Source organism: Thunnus albacares, chromosome 23 (genome assembly GCF_914725855.1).
Source record: "Thunnus albacares chromosome 23, fThuAlb1.1, whole genome shotgun sequence".
NCBI lineage: Eukaryota > Metazoa > Chordata > Actinopteri > Scombriformes > Scombridae > Thunnus > Thunnus albacares.
Window position 1 is genome coordinate 16304502 of NC_058128.1, and position 26782 is coordinate 16331283.

A 26782-nucleotide genomic window follows, 5' to 3' on the forward strand; every position below is an offset into this window, starting at 1 on the left:
GTTTTTAATGACACAAAACTGTACATTTCTTACATTGATCTTTAACATTTATTGTCGTTTTTTTTTTTTTAATTTATGGAAAAGAAACACTGAAGGTAAACATTGCCTTTTTTTCCCCAAAGTCAGAGTTGCACAAGGAAACATTAAAAATATTTCTTTTTGATTTCATTAAGTTCTCTTTCTGTTATACAAAATGTACATTTCACATTCACAAACGGAGAGGTTGAGAGGGAGCACAATGGTCACTTAAAACGTTTACCCAATAGGCTTCAAACTTCCTCTTGCTACAGAAAAAACCTCTTCTCATTGTCCCATGATGAACCCAATTAACTAAGTAGAAAAAAAAACAACAGCAGTAGTGACTATTTCACAATACAGCAACTTCAGAAAGGGAAACCCACAGCCTGGAGCTGTAAAGCTGAAGGGACAAAGTAAACTTTCAAATCTAAGAGCTTCCCGAACACACCGGTCACTCCCATGTATTTACAAATGTAGTGGAACTAATAAAACCACCTTAGAGGACTAGTCCACGTTTCCCCGCACCTCATAATTGAACCTGAGTTGATGTGCAGCAGTTGGGTGGCACAATAGGATGAGAAAAATAAATTATATAGTCATTCTTTGACATTCATCTAAGAGAAAAAGGCTTAATGACAGAAGGATGAACATTCAACGTATATTCAGACTTAATGTGTTGACAGTTCAAAACATCACTCTAAACTGTAAAGTCTGGCTGTTTGAAATGTTGAACTGTGACAATTGCTAAGACAAAGCTCAGGTGGTGTCAGGACAGTTTGAACTTAAAAATATCCACAAATAAAATCAGAGAAATAAAAAAAAAAACAGGCTTTAAATAAATAGATAACTAACTTGGTAACTGCCAAATAGCTTATTTGATGGAAAAACAGCAACAACAGGTACATAACAACAACATGTACTAGATTAAACATTTCTTTCATGGAATGTATAGGAGGAAAAAATGCACATACGATCTTCAGGTAAATGTAAATGACTGCTGCTTGGAGGAATGTAGATAGATAGATAATTGTCGACTGCAAAAAAAAAAAAAGAAAGAAAAAAGAAGATAAATAGCCATGCAACACAATGGCACATACATATGTGATCTAACAATGGCTTCCTCATCCTGGCACTGCACAGTTTCCAAATGAGCATCTTTGGATTCAGTCAGTCGCTTGTTTTATGAAAGAAGGAGAAATATTCCCGCTTCATAAGTCAAGTTTTACATTAAAGTAAACCGGTGCTACTCCAAAACTCTACATATCCACTTTAACAGCTTCTATAAAACACACAGTTTGTGTTTAATTTCATGCTGCCAATTGTTCTGACAGAAATATTTCCTCAACTTGGAATCAAACTTTTTTTCTAAAATGAACTTTTTTACTGACTCTCTGAATTGACTCTACCTCTCATCTCCTTCATCTTAACTCAAAGCAGCTTGCTGGGCTGCGCAGCCTGTATGAATACAGAATAATAATGTAGGGAAGGGGTGTAAACACACACATGCACATCACTTTCTGAGGTCATTATGGAAGTCTCGACGGTCACTTTTCTGTCTGAAATCCGGTGACTCAACTCAAAAAGATGACAAATGTTTTTTGTTTCATTCCCTTCCTTCATGATGAATCTTTATCCTATAGCTCTTCCACTAAATGTCTAATAATTCTAAAGGAAAAACAACCTCAAATATATGTATGCATGGTTTCTGCACGTTTACAAACAAATAACATTGTCACTAATTCTTCAATACGTTACAGAAACACAAATTCAGTCCATATAAAAAAAAAACAAACAGCAGTGTAAAACATTGCACCATCACTCATGTTCCCAGGCCTACAATATGTCACTGCATGCACCGACACACAGTTAATAACTACATCCAAACACGGTACGTCGTTATTCCCAAATCTGCGGGTCAAGCATCTTCAGCTTGTAAAACATGCAAAACATGTTAAAGCAAAAGAAAGCTTAGCTTTTTTTTTCTCTGTGAAATGTTGGTTCAGCTCAACTTTGATTGTATTTCATGATTTTTTTTTTTCAAAGTTATGAATTTAATTCTCCTCCCTGCTGCAGGGAAATAATTTGCCTTTTTAACCTTCCATAGATCACCTCCTCGGTGAGTGGTGTGGGTCAGCCTAAAGTGCATCTACACTGATGTCCAAGTCATTTAATCCAGTGTTGGGTGTTAGTTTTGTTTTTTTCATAGAGGAATTTATATAAGTTTTAAGGATATTTTTTGATATTTTTGAATTTCACTGCTTCTACTTTTCTCAGTGTAGTTAGTTAGCATGTATATTATATTACCTTAAAGCTGCATTAATCAATATATTTATATTAACAATCAATCAAATGGCAATGTATAATGTGATAGGGTTCACTCATAGTGACAAATGCGCAGAGAAGCTAGCCCACCATTTTAGCGCCTTTTAGTTCTTTGTTTTGGTTTTACGTCCCCACAATTTTATTGTTTCAGTTCACTCTCACCGCTCTCATCTCCATTTTCAGCAAAGTATCTCTGACACCTCCAGAAAATGATCTGACTTTGCACTTTCCCTCAGCTGCATGGAGCTTTTTGGCTTATTGTTTTGGTTTTTACGACCTGCCACTTTAATGATTGGCTTCACTAACTGCAAACAACCAAATCCGCTGAAGTCCAACAGCTACTGGAACCATGCACTTAAATTAAAGACTAATTTCCAATGTTTACATCTTAAAACTCAACATCAGATTAAATGACTTGACACAGTGAACGTCAAAATTTGTTCAGAAACCTTTTTGTCAAACTACATCTCTGCAATTGATGCAGAGAGGCTCAGATTTCCCACTTGACAGTAAGAACTGATTCATGAAACATGTAAATTATACCCCTCAATGTTTCATGTGACATAAGACTTCAGCCACTCTGGGCTCTTACTGACCAAAAGCCTCCCGAAATGATGAACAGCAATGCAGGTTCCAGCCAAAATCTCAGCGCTACAATCAGTCTGTAATCTGTAAGCAGTTCTTCAACGAGTGAATCCTTCAAAGCCACACTGTGGCGAAACAGAAAACGCAGCTGACCTGTCAGCTTGGTCCACGGTCATGAGATGAAGGAGGTATTTTTTTTTTTTATAAACAAGTTGACTGTACAGTATAAGGGAAGCAAAGGGAAATAAAACAGAGGGGAGCCAAGTTTACAGCACTGCAAGAGAGGGAAGGAGAGGAAATAAAGAGGTCTTTTCTTCACTTTGGAAGAGCATTCAATCATTTCAGCTTTCACATGTCTACAGAAGTTCAGGACCAGTCAACCTCCATCATCCTGTTGAACATTAAAGATTGTTCATTATTGACTGCAGTTCCCCCGAGCAACCACATTTGGTGGCAGACCGATCCTGAACATCCACAGAGACATGAAATACCATCTAAATGTTCTACTTGACCTTCGTCCAAGTAAGAAAACAATTGTGCAAACGGCACCGGGGGAACTGAAAGGGGGATTCTGAGTTCAGGATTAATCCTGTTGGTTTAAGAGCTGAACAGGCCCTTCTGGTCCTCCTGGGCTCATCCTCAGGGCTGACGGTTGCCGTACATAAGCGGTATGATGAAGACCGAGATGTCATCTCCAGAGCCCAGGCGCTCGTTGGTGATCCTCCAGCCTCTGTCCCTCAGCACGCCGCGCGCTCGCATCACCAGGTCCTGTGCTGCCATCGTATACCTGGCCAACAGAGGGAACAGAGATGAAGCATTCGGTTCATACAGAGAGAAAGAAAGAAAGAAAGAAAGAAAGAGAGAAAGCATCCCACCTGTGGAGGTCATCAGGGTCACAGTTGGCTAGGAAGGTGGTGACAGCTTCAGCTACTTCCTGGTTGGAGAGGACGTCCCACAGGCCGTCGGTTCCCATCACCAGAACATCATCAGCCCCGTGCTCATACTGCGTCAGGTTATACACCTTCACCTGCAGGCCAAAACACAAAGGGTTTTAATCTAAAACACACTGATGGCTCAGATTTACACATTTCTCTTTTCACCACTGACATTCAGAAGTGCCCCCCCCTCCTTTATCTTTAATAACCCATAAAAAATAATAATTTAATAATTTCATGTAAACATGAAAAATGTATAAAAAGAAGGGAAGAGAGTAAAATGAGACTATTATTTGCATCATAAATATATACTGTATGTACTTCTGTTAATGCTCTACCATTGTCTAGTGTCATTTAAAGTCTGTTATTGAATTCACACATTCATTTAACTATTGTTTTGTTCTCTGACATGTTTGATTTTACACCTTTTTATCTCGCTTGAAATGTGTGTTTTTGGAATTCTTGTATTTTTAACAGCGTATGTTTCTTTTTGGGGTGTGTATATAGTTTACAAGTGGTTTTTATTCAAGTATATCAAGGGTATTTTGTTACATGTCTGCTTTTCTGAGCAGTAAATCCTTCAATCAAAGGCAATTTTCCATTTCAGAAGACAATAAAAACAAGCTTCGCCTTGACCTACTTTGCAATAAATAAGTACATAAAAATTGTTTAAAAAAGTGCAAGTAAACTAAACCAGTTTCATTTGATCAAAAAAAGCCAACATGTCAACAACAACCAATCAGAACTTCAAATTGTAACTTTACAAGTCAAAGATTTCTTTGAGCAGCTGGAAAGATCAAGTACATTCAGCTAAAGTGGCTCAAGTTTCACAGCCATAGTGAAATCTACACTGACCCAGCCCTCACATGTAACAATGCGTGGCGTTCCCGCAACTCGATGAATTAAATGCAGCTTTCAGTCACTGAGAGCATCTCGAGAAACCAATCGACAGTCTTCAGCAAGAGGTGAGAGTAGTGTTTGTGAGAAAAAGACAGACACAGACGGAGACGCAAAGTGCTGAGAGGAGTTAAGTCTTTGGCGTGAACCTGCTATGAACCCGGGTATTAATGAATAAAAGATCAAGCAGAGAACTCTGGGAGGAAAAAAAATGCAAAACTTTATAAGACAAACTACATCAGGAGATGAAAGCGCTTTGAAACCAGTACCAGACAAACAGACAGGTGAGCTCAAGTTCCTCTGCTGCTGAGGACCTTGTTCAGACAAAGAGGCAGCAAAATGCTACTTTCACAGAGGGTTTGCAGATATGACAGCAGGAGAACTAGGGTAGGTCATGTGACGGGGCATTTTTCTTCTCATATAGGACAGAAATAACGAGAAAACGAGATGAAATAAGGAATGGACGAAAGACAGAAGAAGGAAAGATTGATTGAACATCTGATTTGAATCATTAAGCAATCAATATGTTGAGATTGTAATTGTACCAGCTACAGGAAACAACCCCGGTCCAGGAGTTAATGGGTTTAAGGAGATAGATGCCACGTTAGTCCAGAATCCCTCATGCATGGAAATCCTAGCATGACAAAATGAAGCACAGTCCAACCGCAGACGAAATTAATACCTACTGTATTTCTCCATGTGCTCTTAAATGGTGTGAGCACCAGAGAAGGGACAGCAAGTTTGTGATGTTCAGCTGAAACTACAGAGTGGAATCAAACCATTGCTGCCAGAATCTAACTGAACTGGTAAGGTAACTGAGCATTAAAAGTATGTCTAATAAAACAAGATGCTCATGAGTGCATGTCAGTTTCCTTTCAAAGGCATGATTCATTTGTAGTTAGGTGAACCTGAAATGACCCGCATACAAAAAAAAAAGAAGTTACATTTCAAAGTGTATGCAGCCTTTTAAAGTAAAGTCAACTTAAGCTTACTTTTCAAGTCTTCAGTTACTGGATGTGTCAGAAGGTTATATGCAGTGCTAGCTCTTACCTCGGGGCAACAGGAAAGGAACGGCTTGATGTAGATGTTGGAGTCGTGAACTTTGAGGTCGTGGTCACCGAGCCCGCGGGTCACACCAATGGTTGCCAACACCCGAGCCTGGAAAACATACAGTTAGATTTCCTACATGTTTTTATTTTTCAAATAAGCTTAAAGGGGACATATGATGCTTTTTGTGACTTTCTGTCATTTATATGCTGTTATACTGTCGGATGTCTATGTTAAACATGGTCAAAAGTCCAATACTTGAGGTGAACACATGTTAAATGCTCCCTGAACGTCAAAAGCCCAGGCTCCATTTGCAGAGTTACCTCTACTTCACCGTCAAACTGACAAGCGTCCGTCTGTTCAGTAGCCTTTGTTGCTAAGGTTTTTCCACAGGTTGTTTGGGTCGTCCACTCGTGTATTTCTGCTTGATTTTGGGTTTGAACATGTACGGATGTATATGAGAAGTTTCCATTTTGTGTAAAGAACAAGGAAAAGAAGAAAACTCTGATTACTATTGTTTGTTTATGTAGCCTCTGGGAGCTAAACAATCAGAGTAAAGTGGGGAGAGACCTTAAAGAGACAGGAGCTAAAATGGCCTGTTTCAGAAATAGGCTGAACTGAGCGGTTGCATAAAGGGCCACTAAAACATAAATAAGGAGTTTTTTGAAATGTAAATCATGAGAAGATATTCCAGTAGTACCCCAGAATAAAAATAAAGACCTGGAAATGTGCATGATATGTCCTCTTTAAAGAGAAACTTTTGGTATTTGGGACCACTATGTAACTGAAAATGCGTTCAAATAGTAAATACTTACTACAGCCACCTTCACAGTCAGTTAGCTATCAATGAACATATGGATGTAAACATGGTGTCTGACAGTCTGACAGTAGCCATGATGGTGGTGTTTCAGCCTGTCACAATGTACGACATTGTGTGGGTGGTGGAGCTGGTGCTAATTGCTCACAGTACAGCGTGTTGCCATATAGCTACAGAATGCACTATGGGGGGGAATTGTACTCGGTGGTATATTAGTCTTATTCCAGTGGATTCACTGAAAAATATAGTTGTCTCAATATCAAGTTGAAATATTGTCAGTGCAGTTTGATAGAAAGAAAATCTATGAAAACATAAGCAGTAAATTAGGTTATATTTGCCATAAAACTAAATAGCTAAACGTCTTTAATTATCAAATTCTTTTTCAGTATTTTTCCACTTTTTCATGCCTGTGTGAAAACCCTTTGCTTTTTTCCCCCTTTTGAATTCAACAGCTATTCATCAGACAACAATGGCGCTGTGTGGTTGACAGATGCTGTTTTCCTTTCTGATGGAGATTCTTGTTATGTCTCTCTTTGTATCAAACTGAATTGATTGAAAATATGAGACAAACTGACATGACTGAGAGTTTTGAAGCGTGTTGTGCAATTTATTTGGTGGAGTGTGTTTTCAGTTTCGGTCTCTTCTTCTCATCTCTTTCCTGCTGTCCCAGTGGGGATTAACTTCACTTCTCAGAGAGACGACTGTCATCTCCCGAATGGTGTGTGTCTGTCTGAATGTCTGTGTGTGTGTGTGTGTGTGTGTTGTGTTAGATGTAGCTACTGGAGTGAAACAGATGGACCGCCTCCTTTCTCTAGCGTGTGCGCACATTGACACACATGCACAATGTGTTATTTGCACATCAGAGACCGAGTGTTCACCCACTGTCTGGGTGGCTGGCAGGCATTGTAGCGTGCGTCTGTGTGTCAGACTGACAATGTTGGAACAAGTGCTTTACTGTTTCCTCTTCAGTCTTGAATTCCAGAGCAGATACACACACTTTCTCTCTTTCTCTTTCTCTTACATACACACACACACACACACACACACACACTTGCCTTTTTCCCTTCACCATATATTAGTGGAAACTTGAGATCTTCATCCTCAATTGTCTTATAGGCCCTGTGTGAGAGAAAAGAAAAATAGACCAAAAAGCAGTGAATGTATCTTTTCTCTCTCTTCTTTCTTTCTGTCTGACACAAATATATACATTCTATGAAAGATAACTACGCAAGAGGAGTGAGATGAATATAATTAAAATAAATCAATCAAATTAAAGGACAAATCTGCCTGACCACATTTGGACCCCTTTTGTCTGTACTGGTGGGGAAATTCAACTGCAAACTTAATTTTTAATCTCATTCTAGCTAATGATTATTCTCAGATTTATATTTTGATGAAAATATTCAATAAAGCTGCACTAATTGATATTTTTTTCAATTCAAATGATTATGTGTAATGTGAGTCATTTGCATTGACAAATGCACAGAGGATTATCACACAACTACCATTTTAGCAAGCGGAGCATTTTAGCGTCTTTTAGCTCTTTGCTTTGGTTTCACGGCCTGCAGCTTTAATGTTTTGTTTCCCACTCATCGCTCTTGTCTTCCTGGTTTCCCTTTTCTGCAAAATAGCTGTAATAAACCCACTATACTCTACCTGTCCAGTGCTCAGTGCCAGAAAGACAAAGTTAGCATCTAGTTGGTGAACACAGTGGATTATTTAACAGCTAAAGAGACTGATCTTTTTCTCTGGAGTTGGTGGAGACTAAAACAGAGTATAAGAGAGAGTGAATATTGGACTTACATTCTTGCATTGCTAACATATTAGCCATATTAACTTTAATATAATTGGTTTTACAGTTAATTGGTTTCAGAACATCTTGCTAAAGGACTGCAGTTGAAAATTAGCCAGCAAGATAACACATTTACAGAAATGTTCATTAAAAAAGGTGACAAAACTGTATGTCAGTCTGTGTTTACACTTGTTCTGCTGCCCACAAGTGGCCAAAAAAAGAAAAAGAAACTTAAGGCTACTTTAAAGTTGCAATATACAACATTCAGCCACTAGATGTCGCACTATAACACCAACATCTCAGACCAAATCAAAGGTGTTGGTTACTTAATAAAATTGGGGGTAAAAAAAAGCCAACAACTCATGAGACTCAGATCAAACTGTCAAAATAGGCAGTGCTGATCAAATATGGATCAAGATTCTATTACTGCATAGCCTTTTTCTCGCCTCAGTGTACTGTTTAGCTGTAATCTGAGAAAGTTTTTGATCCAGGCACCATTTTGGAAATCGACATGGAGGACAAGGAGGACATACATGCACTAACATACATGCACAGTCAATGCGGTTACCAAAACACAGAACACAGGTCGCCATTACTCCACTATGTCTTTACATAGCAAATAGTTGTTTGCTGACATCCAGTGAGGCTCAAAGTCATTTATTGGACCTTTAAGTTCATGACCATATGTAAATGCATAGGCTAATTTTCCTTGTGCTGTCATCCATTGTTAAAAGGTTCTAACTATTGAAACTATTGTCTCACTTCCATAAAACTGGGGGACTTTCCAGAGAAAAATGAAAAGCACTGGCTGAAATATCCAGACTTTTAGCCTCAAGTATGGAGCAAGTTCCAAATATAATGGATCCCACAATTCCCATAATACAACTTGACATCTCTAAGGTTGTGTTATGTTTTGAAACTTTAGAAAGCTCCAGAACCACAGAAGACATTACCCAACTGTTTTCTTTTCTTTAATTTTCCCACAGTTTTTGATTTCGCTTGCGTCTTGTTACAAGCCCTCCGGAGTGCACACTGAACACTGAATTGCTACTGAAAAATGTAGTAGAGAGAAAGCAAAGGGAGGGCGTAGATCTTAGAATACACAAGCAACACCCGAACAACAAAAAAATGAGTTCAGAAGTGCACAAATAGAGGCAGAAGATCTGAAAATGCACTTAGAAATGGAGCTTTGATGTCAGACTGAAAGACACTGATTTACTTAAACTTGCTAGATTAGACTTGGCGTCACCAGCCAGCGGAGAATATCAACAACTTCAAAAGGCTTCAAATCTGACCAGGGTTTGCTCCATCTGTCAGGCCGTGTCTCCCTCTCTTGCCATTTGTCTGTCTCAAAACTGAGACGTGTACTTTTCCTGACCCTAACATATAAAACTCTGTCTGTCTGGCTTTTTGCCTTTCCGTTAGCGCAGGAGAGGTAGAGATACAACTTCTTTAACCCAGCAGGCACCCTGCAATCTTCCCATCAAACTTTACAGCTCACAGATAGACAACAGTGAGTCACACACTGCACTCTTTTGTCATACCTCTATTTCATAGGAGGTGTGGAAGGGCTGCCAAATGAAAGTGCATGCTCATTATCAATATTGTACCAGATTGTGTTTCAGAGTTTAAATGATTTGATTAGAGATGAAACCATTAGTCAATTAAACGATTAGTGGATTGACGGAAAATGAATTGGCAACTATTTTGATAATTGAATAATTGTTTTTCAATTCAGGATTTTAATCTTTTTTTGTGTCATACATGATAGTTAACTGAATATCTTTAGATTGTTGTTCAGACAAAACATGACATTTGAAATTGCATTTTTCACTATTTCTTGACATTTTACAGACTTAAGGCTTAATCGAGAAAATATAATCGACAGATTAATCAATAATGAAAATAAACCAAACCAACAATTTAAATAATTGTCACAATGCCACAAATTTGCTTGTTCACGTTTCTCAAATGTGAGGATTTGCTGCTTTTCTCTGTTTTATATTGTTGTAAACTGAACATCTTTTAGTTTTGGACTGCTGGGAGGATAAAACAAGCTGTCTAAATATGTCACTTCAGACTCTTGGAACTTGTGATTGGCATATTTCCTATTTTAAAAACTAAACGATTAAAACCACAGCTTTTACTTTGGCCTTTGCGGAGCTACATTCAGTAGGTAGTTAAGTATTGTTGTGGTAGCAGTACCAATCTCTTAAATGATACCCAGTCCTGCTGAGATGTGGATTAAATGACTCCAAACTACTTCCTGAGAAATGTAGTCCATACTGTACAGAAACACATCTTGGCAGGCTCATATCTGCACCCCGAAGGGTGTTTTTATGGTTAAATTTACATCACACACCACAATACTCCCAAAGTATGCGTCTGTGTTTGTGTGTGTGTGTGTTTGTGTGTGTGTCAGTGAGAGTGAGTCAGAAAGTCAGTAAAAACACGTCTCATTACTGGCTTCAACTGCAGCCGCAGTAAAACAGCATGGTGTCTTGCTAACCCACATTGCACTGCACAAACTGTCCGGGACCATCTCTGCCGTATCATTATGTCATATCAGGTTAGGTTGCTCTCTCATTAGCTCTCTGCTGGTCTCTTCAGCTCTCACTGTGTAGAAGTGTGAGTGTAAGCAGCAGCAAAAGAGGGGAAATAAGACGGAGAAGCAGAGATACAAACCACAGTTTGATCAACAACTTCAAACTTTTTCAGATTTTGATTACTATTTCATTGGAGTTTTCATTTAAGGTCAAATTATAGCACGCATTTTGATGTTTGCTGGTGTGGAAAAGAAAGAAAATGAAAGAGACAGGGGGAGACTTACCACCCGTTCATGGTGAAGTCTCTGTAGAGCATCCTCTTGCCCACCTCCTTCCTCTGAACTCTCCTGGGAAATTCCAGGTGCGTGAACTCGTTTCCTAACAGGTGAGGCTGCATGAAACCCTGGAGGACAGACAAGGATGGTCATCATGTGGCTGACTTTCAGATTACATAAAACAGTCTTCACTCAATTTAATTATTTTTTTGCTCTGTTACTTCACTCTGAAGCCCCGACTAATACTGGACATTTAAGGACAGTACAACTTGATATTTGAGCCTTAAAAAAATCTGGTAATATGTCTGCTGACTTTAGTTATTCAACAAAACACACAAGATAAACATGCATTTGAATAGATTCCTTAAATTTGGTTATTGAAGAATTGTGGCTAAACTGTGTAGTGAGTGGTTTATTTTACATGGAAAAAACTATGTAATGAAAACACTGTTTCTAAATGAGCACAAACATATTTTTGGCATTTCTGTACTGCAATTTCTTGTTGTTTATTGGCTGAAATAAACACTGGTTTATAAGAGATAACCTGAAATCATGGGGTAATAATAGCCATGCTAATATATGATACTGTACATATCTATATATATATCTATATATATCTGTACAGACATTATATGAAGCACAAAACAGATTAAAATGCTAACACTCTTCAATGGCTACTGTTGAGAGCCAGCCGAAGAAGATTGAAATTCAGTACTGAACTTTCTGACCTGAAGAGGCAACATCTGAGACATTTATTCAAGAAATCAAAAGGAATTGCAGAAACCTGATTCACTGTTTACTGCCACCGACTATAAAAAGGTCAATCACGGTCAACTATTCTTGGCTGACAAGCTCGGTGAGTGTCGGTTGATTTTGTGTCGTACGGCTCTAAAGGACATTGATGGACTTTCTGATTGTGTTGCTTGTAGCGAACACACAGTGAGAAACTGTGGCAGGAGATTAGGTAGGCTGGTTTGGCTCTGTGTGACTAACCTTATCATAAATATTTGATAATATTAAGATTCAGATAACACTTGTTGCTGTTGTGCAACAAAACTACACTTTTGACTGAAGAGACATTTCTTGCATAGAAAATAGGATTTCTATATAAAAATCAATACAGAATTTTCTTACCAGGAACTGGAGTCGCTGCCGTTCTGACTCTGGTGTGAACTCTGTCGACATGGGAATGATCTCATTGTTTCTAATAATGATAGCCCTGCAGAGAGTAAGAAAAGGTAGAAATGTACAGTACACCCACCCTTACATTTAAGATAACGAGCAGCTCCAACTGTCTCTGCCCCGACATGTTGATGTACTGACATCATATGTCTTTGGGTCCCTCGGGGCCTTGCAGCTTAATATTACTACATCCTTCACAGACCCTTTTCATTTAGAAGCTCACACACCTGCTGTCACCTGCATTCCCAACATATAGTTTTCCAAGCAGGTACACCACGGTGAGAGCGGTACATCCTCCTGTGATGCTATAGCCGTGCTTCTCCCGCTCAATCTGGGCATCCTGGGAGAGACATAGACAGAGGGAAATGTAAATACTGTATATAGTCTGACCCTTTTCCATTCAATAGCTCTTATAAATATTCATAAATATGACTGCAAGACCCAGAAGAAGAAGAAAACTGAAGGAAAGTGAGCAAAAGGCAGACTGAGAAAATTTGATCAACTTTTCAGAGGGCGGTGTGGGCATCGTTGTAGACTATTGATCGGTTTAACCTGAACCTTTTGTTTGACCACATGTCAGTAAACAAGGATTTGTGTTGCGCATGAATAATGTAGATGGAGATATGTGAGAAGGTTTGTGTGTGGACTTTGCATGTCCAGCGCGTACAGCCTAGAGCATTTTTCCGTCCATGTCATAACGCATATTTCTGTATTTGTTTCCTTTTATCCTTTTTCTGTCTCAAACCTTGTATGTCAGGAATATATTAACATTATTTTTTTTCCATATTTTAACACAGACTTGCATGCATATAAACAAACCCTGCAGACAGAGCTTTCTCTGCAGAGCAGCTCTCTCCTGCAGCCTTAAGATGGTTGACGTGTTTCTACAGGGGCCGCAGCTTTAACTGATGCAGCGATAATCTTCTACAAAGGATGTCCAATCAAGTGTAAGAGTGCTTCTTTTCACTTGGGGAAAGGGTGGTGAGGGGTTGATCTGAGAGGAGCTTCCTTAGTGATTTTTTTCCAGTCTTGGTATCACAGGGTGCAGCTTGACTGTTTTCCATTGCCATCTAGTGGTAATATTGCACACACACTTGTAAAAACATTTCTTCTTAAAGCAAATTAGAAGAAACGTACAATACAATACAGTTATAAGGAAACACACCACTGGTAGGGATGAGAGAATCTTAATTATGACAGAGACATGTTTTTTTGGAGATCTGGTTATGAATGAAATGTGTTAGAATCAACTTATACAGAAGCATATTTTCCTGTATAATAAACTAAACATTAAGCTTTTAATTCAACAGAAACTTATTGGAGACATATTTAGTCAGATAATGCTTCTGTACTATACAGGGCAACAGAAATCTGAAGTCTGGGTACTGGTGTACGGTTCATTGACAAGTAGCCAGGGGCCATGATTTCAGCTCAGACGCTTCCAATCTGTCTAAACAAACTCTAAAATGAGAAAGCCAAATGTTGTGGTCTGAAAATAATCTTTGCGTGCATCTTTTTTAAGTGTGTCTGCCTTCTTGTCCTCGGGTCAGTGCAAACACAACAGATATAACAGATACAGCGTTTGTTTATCTGCACTTGTTTGCACGTGTTGCATTTTCCTTCAGTAACTACATTTCCATATCTGCTTGGTTTCCATGTGAATACTTATCACATACACATGAGAAGCATGCCTGTTGATACTGCAGAAAAACATATAATTTGACACATTGTGTATTCTAGTGCTCTTATATCCTTCAAATAAGAAAGAAACCAGAAAATATTACATTTCTTCAGTTTTCAAGTCCCTCAACTCATCACCAAAGTTGTGTTTCGTACTGAAGGTAATATGCGTAAATTAACTTTACAGCTGTCAGGCAGTTAACAGATAAATCACAGAATGTTAGTTGGATATTTGTGGGTAGTGAACTGAAACAAGGTAAATACATGATGAATTCACTGTTGAAACAACTCATCGACAATCTTGTCTGATTAAATGAATCTACTGATCTACTATTTCTGTTCTGATATAAATCTATCTATAGATAATTTAAACAAAAATGATGTGAAAAAATATTACTTGACTTGTGAAAAGTGTTAATTTTCTTCCACATTGTTTGAATAAAACAACAGACCTATACATTTTGACTTGTCATAGCAGGAAAAGCACAGGTGTCACTAATAACATTAGTGAAGGCTCTGTTCCAATAAGTGTTGCTGTAAGCCAGTCCAGTGAGCCAGCAAGCACAATACAAGGACAGTCGGACTGGCTCATCTAAATGCAACGCAACCATCGTTAATGTTATTAATTTCACCTGTGCTTTTCCTGCTATAACATGTCACAGCAGCCTAAGTAAGTTACAGTGGATATTTATTTTCACAGGATGGGACTTGGAACTGAGGGCAGAACAGTGTAGGTGGTAAAAATAGCGATGATGGGCTGATGACAGAATCACTTGTGACTGTAAAGTAAAACAAAGGATCCCTGCAGGAGGATAATGAACACCTTTCTGCAACCTCACAGCATTTGTGTTGTTCTTATGACTAATTGGCTTATAATGATTTTGGAACAGTTTAGTCCTTGAAGGGTTTTCCCTTTTTCCATTTTCCATGCCCATTTTCCATTTCTTTACGAGTGGCAGCAGCCGTTGTTATGTATAATTTTTTTTGGCTTCATGACATATCTGACTCACCGTCTGTCTGTCACTGCCAAATCAGTGTTTCCATGAGTGGATCTATAAGATGATCAGCAATCAGAACCATTATTATTTATTGTAGAGTCAAATTCACTAGTTCAACTGTTTCTTTTACTACACATAAACAATCATTACAGACTTTTTCAGTTTTAACTCCAGACAAACACAAGCATATATTTGTATAAACGTAAACCAAGTAGAAAAGCCCAAAATAAATTACTGACAAACTGTTGTTCTTATGACTAAATGGCTTAGAATGATTTTGGAACAGTTTAGTCCTTGAGGGGTGGTGCCCATTTTCCATGTCTTTACGAGTGACAGCAGCCATTGTTATAAACGTCAAAATATGTTGATATTGGAAAAATCATCAAATGGGCAGAACAAGCACAAAACGTCTGTGTTCCAGTAAGGGCGGGCATCACTGAAAAAGACAAATAAATGACTTAAAATCACTGTATTACTACTGTCACAGCAGCCTAAGTAAGTTAAGGTGGATATTTATTTTCACAGGATGGGACTTGGAACTGAGGGCAGAACAGTGTAGGTGGTAAAAATACCGATGATGGGCTGATGACAGAATCACCTGTGACTGTAGAGTAAGACAACTGATCCCTGCAGGAGGATAATGAACACCTTTCTGCAACCTCACAGTACATTTCCTCTAGATAACACCGTCAGGCAAAATTCAACTAGAAATACCACTTTGTGGTTATATGCCTCCACCAACTAGTCAAATTGCAGTTTACATCCATGTTTGTCCAGACTCATAATTTTTGTACTGAGGACTTTGAAGGAATTTAATAAAAGGCGTTAAGTGTATTTTCCTTGTATGTGTTCACATGCTTGGCCAATAAAGCTGATTCTGATAGAACACAGAGTTGTAGTCATGACAGTAGACAAAGCTTCAGATACGTTGCTGCAAAGAAGCTACAAATTCTAAAACATGGATGTTTCACACACATCTTCAACCCGGCAGCACAGAAGATCTATACAATCACCACAGTTTCAAGGTGGGCACCAAGATTAGTGTCATCAATTCAGTATCTGACCAAATGTGAAACAAGGTCACAATCTCCCCTTCTGTTTCTGAATTATGGTGTTGAGTAATGGCCAGAAAAGACACGGAAAAATGTCACAAGGAAGTTGACCTTCGACCTTTTGGATATAAAATGTCATCACTTCATAATTTTATCCTATTTGACATTTGGGTCAAACTTTGTCATAATTAGTGTATGAATTCTTGAGTTATGGAAAAAAATGTGTTTTGTGAGGTCACAGCGACCTTTGACCACCAAAATCAAATCAATTCATCCTTCAGTCCAAGTGGACGTTTGTGCCAAAAAAGTAATTGCATGTGTCTCTCACCATCTCTTTGAAGGCGTTCTCTATGGCTCCTATCACCAGGCTCTCGTGCTGGATCTTCTTCTCGGTGAAGAAGCGAGGGGGAGGCGGGGTGCTGCACGGGGAACCCGGCGCGCCCGTGGCACCTCGCAGTGAGGCGGCTCGAGTCAGGGCACGGTGAGGGCCTGGGGTGTTTCCCTGGAGGTAGGGGTTGTTGTCGGGCTCCTCCCCCATGATGGTGGGGGGCAGGGAGGCCAGGTTACGCAGGATCTCGATGACGGCCTGGAGCTGACAGGCGATGTGGTGCTGCAGCAGGCGGGAAGCGACAACTGCCGCACCTGAACCGGCATGGCCGTCGAACAAGGCCCAGTAGTGGAATACCAGTCCCTCACTATCCTGCAGACACACATATACAAAATACGCATAGGTTGATTACACATCAAGAGGCAACAGCACACAGTAACAAAGCAAATTCACAAACATAATCACATTCAAACACAATCCTGACCAAAAAGATAAAGGGATTATCATTTTTTTTGGCTTCAGGACATATCTGACCCACCGTCTGTCTGTCACTGCCAGATCAGTGTTTCCATGAGTGGATCTATAAGATGATCAGCAATCAGAGCCATTATTATTTATTGTATTTATTGAGTCAAATTCACTAGTTCAACTGTTTCTTTTACTACGCATAAACAATCATTACAGACTTTTTCAGTGTTGTGAAAAATTGTAATTTTCCACTCCTGCTGTTACAAAGAGGCTGTAATGTTTTGTGTTCCAGTAAGGGCAGGATGACCTAAAATCACTGTACTACTACTAATATAAGTCAGCGTAGACACAAAATGATCCTACAGCCCTCTTCATTACAAACACTGTAAAAATAAAATGTTTCTGTAATTTCCTGAAAATTTGTACAATCAGAAAAAAAGGGAAGAAAGCTCTGGATTGAGCTCATAATAGATGTGAGTCATCTCTGAGAGCAGATCTTTAGGAGGAAACATCATGACTCATCCTGTCCAATAGTGTGTGTGGGTGCTACAGAGGTCAAATCTTTTCTCTGTAGGGAAGAACAGGCCAAGCCCCACATGCTCTCCTGGCAACACACATTCTTTGTCAACTAAAGTTCAGTTTTTTCCAGCTGAACTTCCAACTAAGGCTTGCAAATACCAACCTTTACATAACTGAGTGCAGTTCATTTCTTTTGGTCTGAAGCAAAGTGAAAAAGTTCACTTCAGTTTATTTAATATTTAGTTTTTTTGCATTCTGTTCTGTTAAAATAGCACCAGGATGTAGTGACTGAAATCACATGAACTCACAATTATATTTATCTTATATCTGGACCTTCTGAAACAATTCCCTGAAAGACTTCAGCTCAAGTTTTCCCATGCAGCGCAGAGGGTGTAACTTTAACAAAAAATTCCCTAGCTATTGGAATGACCTCATTCCTTAGTTACAAATGACATGACTGCTTCCACTGGGCCTAGACCCACTCTCATTTGGCCCAATCAATTTTCTATGACAGAAAACCAAATTGAAGGTAAAATTTCTTTGGAAGTGACGTAGTGAAACTGACGCACTGAACTGAAATATTCTGAACTTTGATCTTAATCATTTATCATACAATATGAACTCCTGGGATTGATGAAACCTGCCTTCTTATGAGGTGACTTTTCCTTGAACTTTCCTTCTCATAGATGTTTTGTTTTTCGCATGATGGATCATCCGCAATGAATGTCAGAAACTCAGTCACATTGTCAGCTATGGTTGAGTTTGTCAACTAAATTTACTCTTAAACAGGAACTTTATTTCAAAACAAATGTCAAATTATATAACAGTTCAGTGATGCAAAAGGCCATTCTCTTGAAAAGGACACACCTAGAACTAAACCAATCAAGAGAAAATTAGGCCATTTTTCAAGGATATACATTTTGGTTATAGGAGACTGTGATGGACATTTTCTTATATTTTAATAGATTAAATAATTGATTGAGAAAAAAATCTGAAGATTATTCAGTAATGAAAAAATTCATAGCTAGACACATCATTCAGCCCTCACTCTTTGTACTTTTTTTCTCAAAATGTGTCAAAACCAAACACACTAAAGCAAAAGATTCCACATGGTGTGAATGTACACTGTGACTGTTGGCTACTGATAAGCTAGTTAGGTCACAGCTCCCTGTGTGTGCCTGTGAACAAAGCTGGTTCTAAATGCATCATGCATGTACACTGTACAGCCTTTGTGCCTGTATGAAGGCATTCAATCAAGTGTGTATTTGTGTACTCTCTTACCTCCCCCAGCTTGCTGTGCTCCATGCGGAGCCCCAGGCCCTCTCCGTTGGGCAGGGAGTTGCGTCTCTTGGCGGTGGGCGTCTTGCTGGGCGTGGAGGGGGGGCAGTAGCTCATTGGCCTCCTTCTTGCCACTACCACCTCACAGCATGCCTGGTCCTCATTCAGCGCACTCTTACCAGCATTAATCACCCTGCAGGAGGAAGGAGGGGGTAATGGAGGGTTAGATGGACATGATAAATACAGGCTGAGTCATAATTTAGGCTTTGCTTGGTAACTTATCTACAGCCATTCAGAAGTCTTGTTATATAAAAATCATATTTAGCAACAGACTTTTTTTCCTCTATGGCGAGTTAAAAATTTGCTACAAGTAACAGATGCACCCCTTGCTGGGATTTACCAGTCTGACAGCTGTGGTCTGGAACGAGCGGTTGAATGAAAGCCGACATCAGATGCTTTTTGTTGGATGAAACGTTACTGGAGTCTTTCATAGTTATTAGGGCTCACTGCAGGATCACAACAATTAGTCAGAGCCACAGCCTGAGGTTTGTATCTGTGAACCCAACGAAGCAGCTGGCTTTGTATGTTTCCTGTTCCTGATGAAGATCAAATAGGAGAGCTTGTTTGTGGTACTGCTCTCCTGATGCATCGGGACAGTCGCTTCTGGGTGAACTGGAAGTCTTTGTTTCTGTATGACTGTACATACAGGCCCAAAGCTATGTGCGTGCAGCCTTACTCGGCTTTATTTGTGCCTTATTTAAAAAAGCAGACCGCAGAGAGAGACCAAGACATGTAACCCACTAACAATTGGGGACAGCTCCACAATGACTGTGGTTTGGAATCTACTCCAATACTTTGGAGTAGATTGTTATTATTGGACTAGTCCAGACTTGTTTTAAATTAAAACATGTAATTATAGGTGGATAAAACCCCCAAAATTACCAAGGACATGACCTTGATATCCGCAAACGTAGATGTCACTCTGACATTTCTACTTATTGAGAAAAAGTTCTACATCCTAAATTTGACACAAAGGTTTTCTGGGTTAAAGCAAACAAATCCTTAATCTGCAGCGCTAACTTGTTACTGGCCATCTTAAAAAGGTCATTATACAGTAAACCCACTGAATGATAGCTAATGATTGCTAATGCAACTGAGCTACCAATAAATGGTGAAAAAAAAGTGAGATTATGGAGACAGCTCCGATAAGACCGCCAAGTCTGACAGACGTCTCTGGAGGGTGTTGCGAATGCGTGAGTTGAGAAAATGGAATGACTATTTATAGACACAGACTGTAGGTTGTTTTCTGCTGGGCCACATCATTGTTGGTTCTTAGCCTGAAATGCTTGTTAACCTCATATAGAAAGAGAAAGAGGGACAGTCATAGAGAAAAAGAAACAGCTAATCAAACACAGAGAGACTACACAGATGTGAGTATATGCATTATAATAGCATGAATATATAGTATGTTTAAGTACATATATGTATGTATGTGTTTCTTTGACCTTACAGGTAAGGACTGTTAAGATTTGTCAATGTCTGGTTTATGTATGTTCCATTTTTTGGTGTCATGGAGGCTCCAACTAACAATTAATTTCATTTTCAATCAATCTGACAATTGTTTTCTATATTAATTGTTCATATGTCCAGAAATCGTTAAATTGCTAAAATGCTGATCATGGTTTCCCCAGCTGACGTCCTCCAGTGTCTTCCTTTGTCCAGAACAACAGTCCATAACCCAAAGATACTCAGTTTACTGTCATAGAAGACTATTAAACCAGAAACTATTCACATTTGAGAAGCAGAGAATTTGGCTTTAAAAAACGACGAATCAGCTATCAAAATAGTTGGCCATTGAGTAATCGTTGCAACTCTAGCAGTCATGTTTTTTTTACGTTGCCACAAATACTTTTGTTTGCAATGATGGCCAACACCCATTCAATATTTTAAACTGAAAAACAGACAAAGAAAAAGAATCGCACAGTGAGTGAAAGAAAGAGAAAGCTGTCTGTTGCACCTGTCCTTGATACTACCTGGGTTTCAAAAAGGAGAAGGACTTTGCATTTGAAAGCGTAAAGCTGTAAAAAGCCCTCTCAAGCTGATTTTCCTTTTGTTATAATTCTTATCTGACACAAGACATTTACAGTACATGTTGATGGATGAGCTGTAAAACCTCAAGCTGTGTCCTCTCCAAAATCTGTATAAAAAGCAGAATCCCTTGAGCCTCCGAAACATGAACGTGTGTCCTACATACGGTATCAAGGGAGCTGCTGAGCTAAGACAGACACTACTTTGGTTAAAACTTGTCATTTACCATACATGCATTGTATAAAAGCCATTATGTCCAGAAGGGCTGATTGTCACTGTGATTACCCAGCTCTGCTTTCAAACCTAATGCTTTACCACTGCACCCATAATTACAGTAGAAAATGCCCTCTGAGTTATAACAGCCATAAAACGCTCCTGACGCATCGACCACTTTTGAGCTTGTTGATACGCAGACATCCAGCCTTTGTCTGCTTCATCTAATCAGCTGTCAACAAACATAGTAATGTGATGACCTGTGTGCATGTTATGAACATGCGCTGCTAATTTTATACGTTAATGTGAAAAAAAAAAAAAACAGGTTTACATGCACTTTTGAACCCTGAATGTAAAAACTATCAGCAAAATCAATCCTCACCCTTCATGACTACAATGCATTCAACTCAATAATCGTATTATGTTACGGTGTTTCATGGAAGGTGCAGCTGGTGCCATTGTGTTTGTATGTGAGTGACTGAAAGTACCCTTACAACCAATCTAGTCATTATATTTCCCTGCCAATTAAATTTTTGTTTCATTTCAAACAATTAGCTTTCCTCCCATTAGGCACAAAACCTAATTTTCCCCTCCATTGTCAGACATCTAATGCCCTCTTTGTTTCTCTACCCTCTGCAACAGATTCTGGGCCAGACATCGGCCCCGAGGATGTAATTACTATTTGGTGAGGCACAATGGTTGAAAGCTTTTGCCTCTGTTTAACTCTGTACATGAAAGGAACAATAATAGCAACACATTCAGCTTATACTGAAACAGTCTAAATTCAGTACTTTGTCATGCGGATTTCGGTCAGTATAGCACAACACCCGACCGTTAATAAATACAAGGGCAAAATGGGAGAGTTTGAGTGGATGGAATGGATGGTTTATATAACAAATATATGTAGTCCTAATGGGACTGTGAGGCACTAAAAATCAATAAATATCTGTGTCTTACAGCAGCAGAACGCATTTAGTCTTACAGATCTTCAGAGTTTCGTAATTACACAAGAAATACAAGCTCAAAGCACTTCTGGCACAATTATGACCTTTTTGGCAAGCACAAAAGATTTGACTAAATGACTGATTCATCTTGGCCTTTCCTTTGTTCCAAAACAAGAGTCAACAACCATGCTAGCAGCTCTGTGAGGCTGTAAATGCAAAAATACTGACGCTAGCAAGATAGCATGGTCACAATCAGGGGTGTCATTTTTTTTTTTTTTTTTTTGAGGGGGAACAGTAGGACATTGATCTTCACAACAAACCAAGTTGTTACCAGTAATTATCTGCTTTGGCTTCTATGTTTATGATTCACGTGCCCTCCCATCAGTAACTATCTAGAACTAGAAATGAATGACACTTTTTACAGCCCGTTCTCACTCCCAACTCATCACATACCGAAGCCTGGTCAGGACCACTTGGTACCCCTTTAGCGTCATTTTCAACGTGCAGTATAGTCCGATAGGCTTCTATAGTATTCTTTGTACTCCCAATGCTACATGTAATGTAAACATAGGCTCTTCCGGTCTGACTTTCTGATTTGGTGGCAGGCATTTAGAATAACTATATAGAAATAGCCAGTCTTCTTGCTGATGGTCTCGTTTGCTTATGTAGGTCATACAGAGGCATCGTCTCATAACCAGTTAAAAGTTCCTTGTAGTAACTTTAAGTAAAAACAGCTAACAAACATGTAAAGTCTGTTTTTACTTAGCGTTATGCTATTTAGCTATTGAGCCTGTGAACTCTTTAGGACACATTTCAGTGCTGCAAATTTGTTTTGACAAAACAATAATTTAGCTGCTAATAATAGCAAAGGACAACAAGCTAACACTAATGTTGATGTGGGATATAGTTAAAACGACTGATGCTAAAATCACTGTGTGTAGCAGGCAGAGTTCAATGCAAATAAAAACATACAGAAAAACGACTTTTGTTTAACACTCACTAAAAACACTTATGAAAACAGAATGGAACAATTTCTAACCCCATCCAATCTCAAATATTTGAGGGGGCACGGCGCCTCTCATCAGAATGCTAACATGCTGATGTTTATCAGGTATAATGATCATCAAATTTATCATCTACTTAATGTAGCGGGATAGCTAATATTTGCTAATTAGCCTTAAGCAGCTGAGGCTGAAGGTAATGCCATTAGTTTTGCAAGTATTTGGCCATGAAACAATGTTTTGCTTCTTGTCTACAGTTGAATGTTTGAGCTTCACTGTGCAGAATGATGTATGTGTAGAGTTTGACACTAGAAGGCTGTTTTCACATTCATCTGCTGAAAATGGAAAGTTTCTCTGTGCTCCCTCTGTAGATATAAAGGGCTCATTCTAAGGTAACAAGAACACAATGATTTTTATTTTTAGGTGATTATACACTAATGAAAACATACTTATGAATATTATATTCCCTTTCTGCCAAGTTCGTTCCGCTAGATGCCACTAAATTCTACACACTGCACCTTTAAAAACATGTCCGGAGGGGATCTTTAAGTGATCATAAAAAGTTATTACAATTCATTCTGAGGCAGACATGAATATGTTTACAAAATTTCATGGCAATCCATCCAATAGTTGTTGAGATATTTCAGTCTGGGCCAAAGTGGTGGTCCGACAGGCATCACCAACTGTAGAGATGCTATCCTGCTGTTTTGTTGTAACAAGTGTAGAATGAGGTTAGGTGTGAGGTAGGAGAGGTGAGAGCCAAAGCGGCTGCTGTAATGACAACACAGGAGGCTTTAATTACAGATAAATGCTGATACGAGCTGTACTCATTAACCACACCGGCCCCAAAGAGACACTTCATGCCTGCTCTGAGTATCTGTGTGTGTGTGTGTGTGTGTGTGTGTGTGTGTGTGTGAGACAGAAAAAGAAAAAAGTGTCCTTGCAGACATAGCTATTGAGGAATATCTCTCCCTCGGAATATTTTCCAGATGTCTCTAACTTTCTCAATATTATTCTATTACGATCCAGTGGGCGAGAGTAGATATTCCTAAAAAAGAATTAATCACTGTGAGAGGGGAATCTTACAGGAGTCAGCAAATCTTACCCAAATATAGGAATGATGAATATGATGATGTTTTTCATGAACTGATGGTGCATTATTGAGCTTGTTAGGACAATGCAATGGGTGGAACGATAACGATAAAATTAAAAAAGCCAGTACGTAGTTTCACAGCTATCTAGAAACTAACTGTTAGACAATGGTTCATTAACAAAGTATCTACACTCACATCCTGCTCTTATCCTTGAATAATGTGATAGTTATTCTTTAGTTAGCATTGAGTTCCTGATTTGTTCCTTCATTCACAAGAAAATGTTAAGCAAACACACTACTGGTATCAGGGTGGAGAGTGAGATTGTGTTTTTTTTGTTCAAGTGTTTAAAGACATGTGGGTTGCCAAGTGTTGTGATTTCTTTTTCTCTCCAGAACAAACATGAGCGGCAAGTTAGTACAAAATATATTCATCAGCTCAAGTCAATCTGTCTCTGTATCAGGTTCCTGTGATGCTTTGTTTAACTACTGATAGGGCCTTTCATCAGTATTTAAAAAGAAATTTCCTGCTTATTTATTGTACTTAGGGTGGTGACGCAGCAGATTAGATTTTTACTTGAGAAAACATGAACATCAACATGACGGGAAATGTAAAAAGGCCATTAAACTTTCTCTGTCAAGTTGAAATCAGGAGCTTCGTGCTGCACAGTGTAGCACTACAGCAACATCATCATCATTAAGGCTGCATTCACACCAAATCCAGAAATGTGTGAAAAACGGCAGTCCTCCCGTTCATTTGAATGGGGGCGGTGCGTTTACTCTACGGGAGGGGCTGAGCAAAAAAACGCAGTGGTTGTCTGGCAAGAAGTTCAGTCGGAGTCAACTTTTGTCAAAATGCAACCCGACATGCGGTGGCCGATCATGTAAGCCAGTGATCAGACTGAAAATGATGGGAAGAAGAACCTTGTTTACCATGTAGCACTCCACTGTTTACCAAGCAACTGTCAAGATGGAAGAGAGACTTGCCGCTGTGATGATCTTTCCAGAGCTGTACAACCCTGCACCGAGGGAGTACAAAGACATTAATCGTCATGCACTCGCTTGGCGTTGTATCGCTCTTCAAGTTGGGATTTCTGGTTAGTATTTCTACTTGTGCTACTATCAGCATGGCTAGCAAATGCTAGCAGCATGAATGACCAAAACAGAATGGAGTGTAACAATATGTTACCATCTACTCACTCAATTTGGCCTTGTGCACCAGTTTTAAACCCATCGTAACAATGGGCCTTGCATCCTGGTTATTATTATTATTATCATTGTTATTATAGTTCATATTATAGTTTATTAAAATTTACAACATGACATCACACAAATAGGCCATGTAGTGATGCGCCAACACCTCCGCAGAACCCTGCAGGGAAGTGCCACATTGCTGGATTTGGTGTGAATGCAGCCTAAGCAATTAGAGGTGCATTTTCTCAAGCTATCTATTTGATATTACATTTTTTTTAAATACTGACCATGCCAGAAGTCTGGACACTTATAAAACTATTTCTGCACACTCAACCAGGCAGATTTGAGCAGCACACTGTGGAAAGCTGCTATGCTGTGCTTGTAAATGAGTTAGTATTTGTAGAATCAGCAAATCTTCAGTGTTCTGGGTTTCTGTGCGTTTTTAATATCAGATTTGTGGATCTGAATGTAAGAGCGCAGATGTCTTTCTGCTACGTTGATGCTGTCAGACCCTGCAATGAAATGCATACAGTTGAGTAGGATTTCATTTCATTCCCTCAACAAACAGCGGCAAACTTTCAGAACCGCAACGGGTGTCAAAAACTAGTCAGGAAAGCTGAGCCACAATGTGAGTTTGCATCTTTTTGAACTGGATCTGGAGGCTGTTGACATACAACCTCTCACTGAGATACAGTTAGCCATGAATAGAGCACAGCTGTAGACCAAATATCCAGATGCTGCAGGTAGAAGGTGCATCATCCTCTTGCATGTGAAACCCAGCTTGGGCTCTCGCAATTTAAATGTGATTTAGAGCTTGGAGGGTGCATGCAAAAGCCATGTTGGAGATGGATGGATGTAGGAGGTCACAACAGGTGCAGCTTTTGTTCCAAGTCTTTTCATGTAAGTGGGACCCAAGTGTGCAGGTGTAACGCCCTTATTTCAAGCTGAGGAAGCGCAAATCAGTGAAATAAACAGTTGTGATGAACACCTGCAAGTACTTGGGCCTTCATAAGACTGAACGCAGATGCTTCACATTTAATGCCACCGTGATGGCACAGCAGTCGCTTTGAGAGCCGCTGCCGCCGGGTTACTTACTCAGCGTATCCGGTGGCCCAAGGTAATCTTCTGGTTTCCTTCAGGATGAGGATGGGCCGGGCTATGTGGTCCGCGGAGCACTCGATCTCATCCGGAGACAGTCCAAGGAACTCGGGTCTCATATATGGGAATTTCAGCGGAAGCTCCGAGCCGGGGTTGCCCCCTGCACCGGAGCTGCCACCGGCCATGATTCCACCCATGAACCCGGCCACGGCGGACTTGACCCGTGTGAGCATGTTGGTGGCGCGTCGCGGCGGGGTGTCCGTCGGCCGGTGCGCGGCGCCGCGGCTCCCTTTGCCCGGATTCCCCCCCAGCTCGGCCGCGCTGGTCGACGACAGGCTCAATGGAGAACAAGAGGCGGCGGCGGAGGAGGATGAAGAGGAGGAGGAGGAGGAGGAAGAGGAGGAGGAGGAGGAGA

At 39.6% G+C, this 26782-nt stretch overlaps 1 protein-coding gene and 1 long non-coding RNA gene across 2 annotated transcripts; one reads left to right on the forward strand and one right to left on the reverse strand.

Annotated features, from left to right (window-relative positions):
- On the forward strand, positions 1 to 26196 carry LOC122975147. The gene is made up of 3 exons (XR_006400574.1): positions 1 to 2779; positions 18752 to 18757; positions 26186 to 26196. It is a non-coding gene; the product is annotated as an uncharacterized LOC122975147 (long non-coding RNA).
- LOC122975146 (protein phosphatase 1H-like) lies at positions 2774 to 26603 on the reverse strand. The gene is made up of 10 exons (XM_044343405.1): positions 26365 to 26603; positions 18743 to 18932; positions 16475 to 16846; positions 12644 to 12756; positions 12369 to 12453; positions 11244 to 11362; positions 7677 to 7740; positions 5808 to 5915; positions 3801 to 3952; positions 2774 to 3712 (listed from the first exon to the last, which is right to left on the reverse strand). Exons 1-10 carry the CDS (start codon positions 26598 to 26600, stop codon positions 3565 to 3567), a joined length of 1587 nt encoding a protein of 528 aa, XP_044199340.1. The 5' UTR covers positions 26601 to 26603; the 3' UTR covers positions 2774 to 3564.
- Positions 26604 to 26782: the final 179 nt, after the last annotated feature.

Bases quoted from the DNA above. Each gene is read 5' to 3' on its own strand.
- LOC122975146 (XM_044343405.1), bottom strand. From the start codon at position 26,600: ATGCTCACACGGGTCAAGTCCGCCGTGGCCGGGTTCATGGGTGGAATC. The intron at 3,953-5,807 runs GTAAGAGCTAGC...TTTGGCCTGCAG, and splicing joins TCCTTTCCTGTTGCCCCGAG to GTGAAGGTGTATAACCTGAC. The intron at 3,713-3,800 runs GTGGGATGCTTT...TCTGTTGGCCAG, and splicing joins GACCCTGATGACCTCCACAG to GTATACGATGGCAGCACAGG.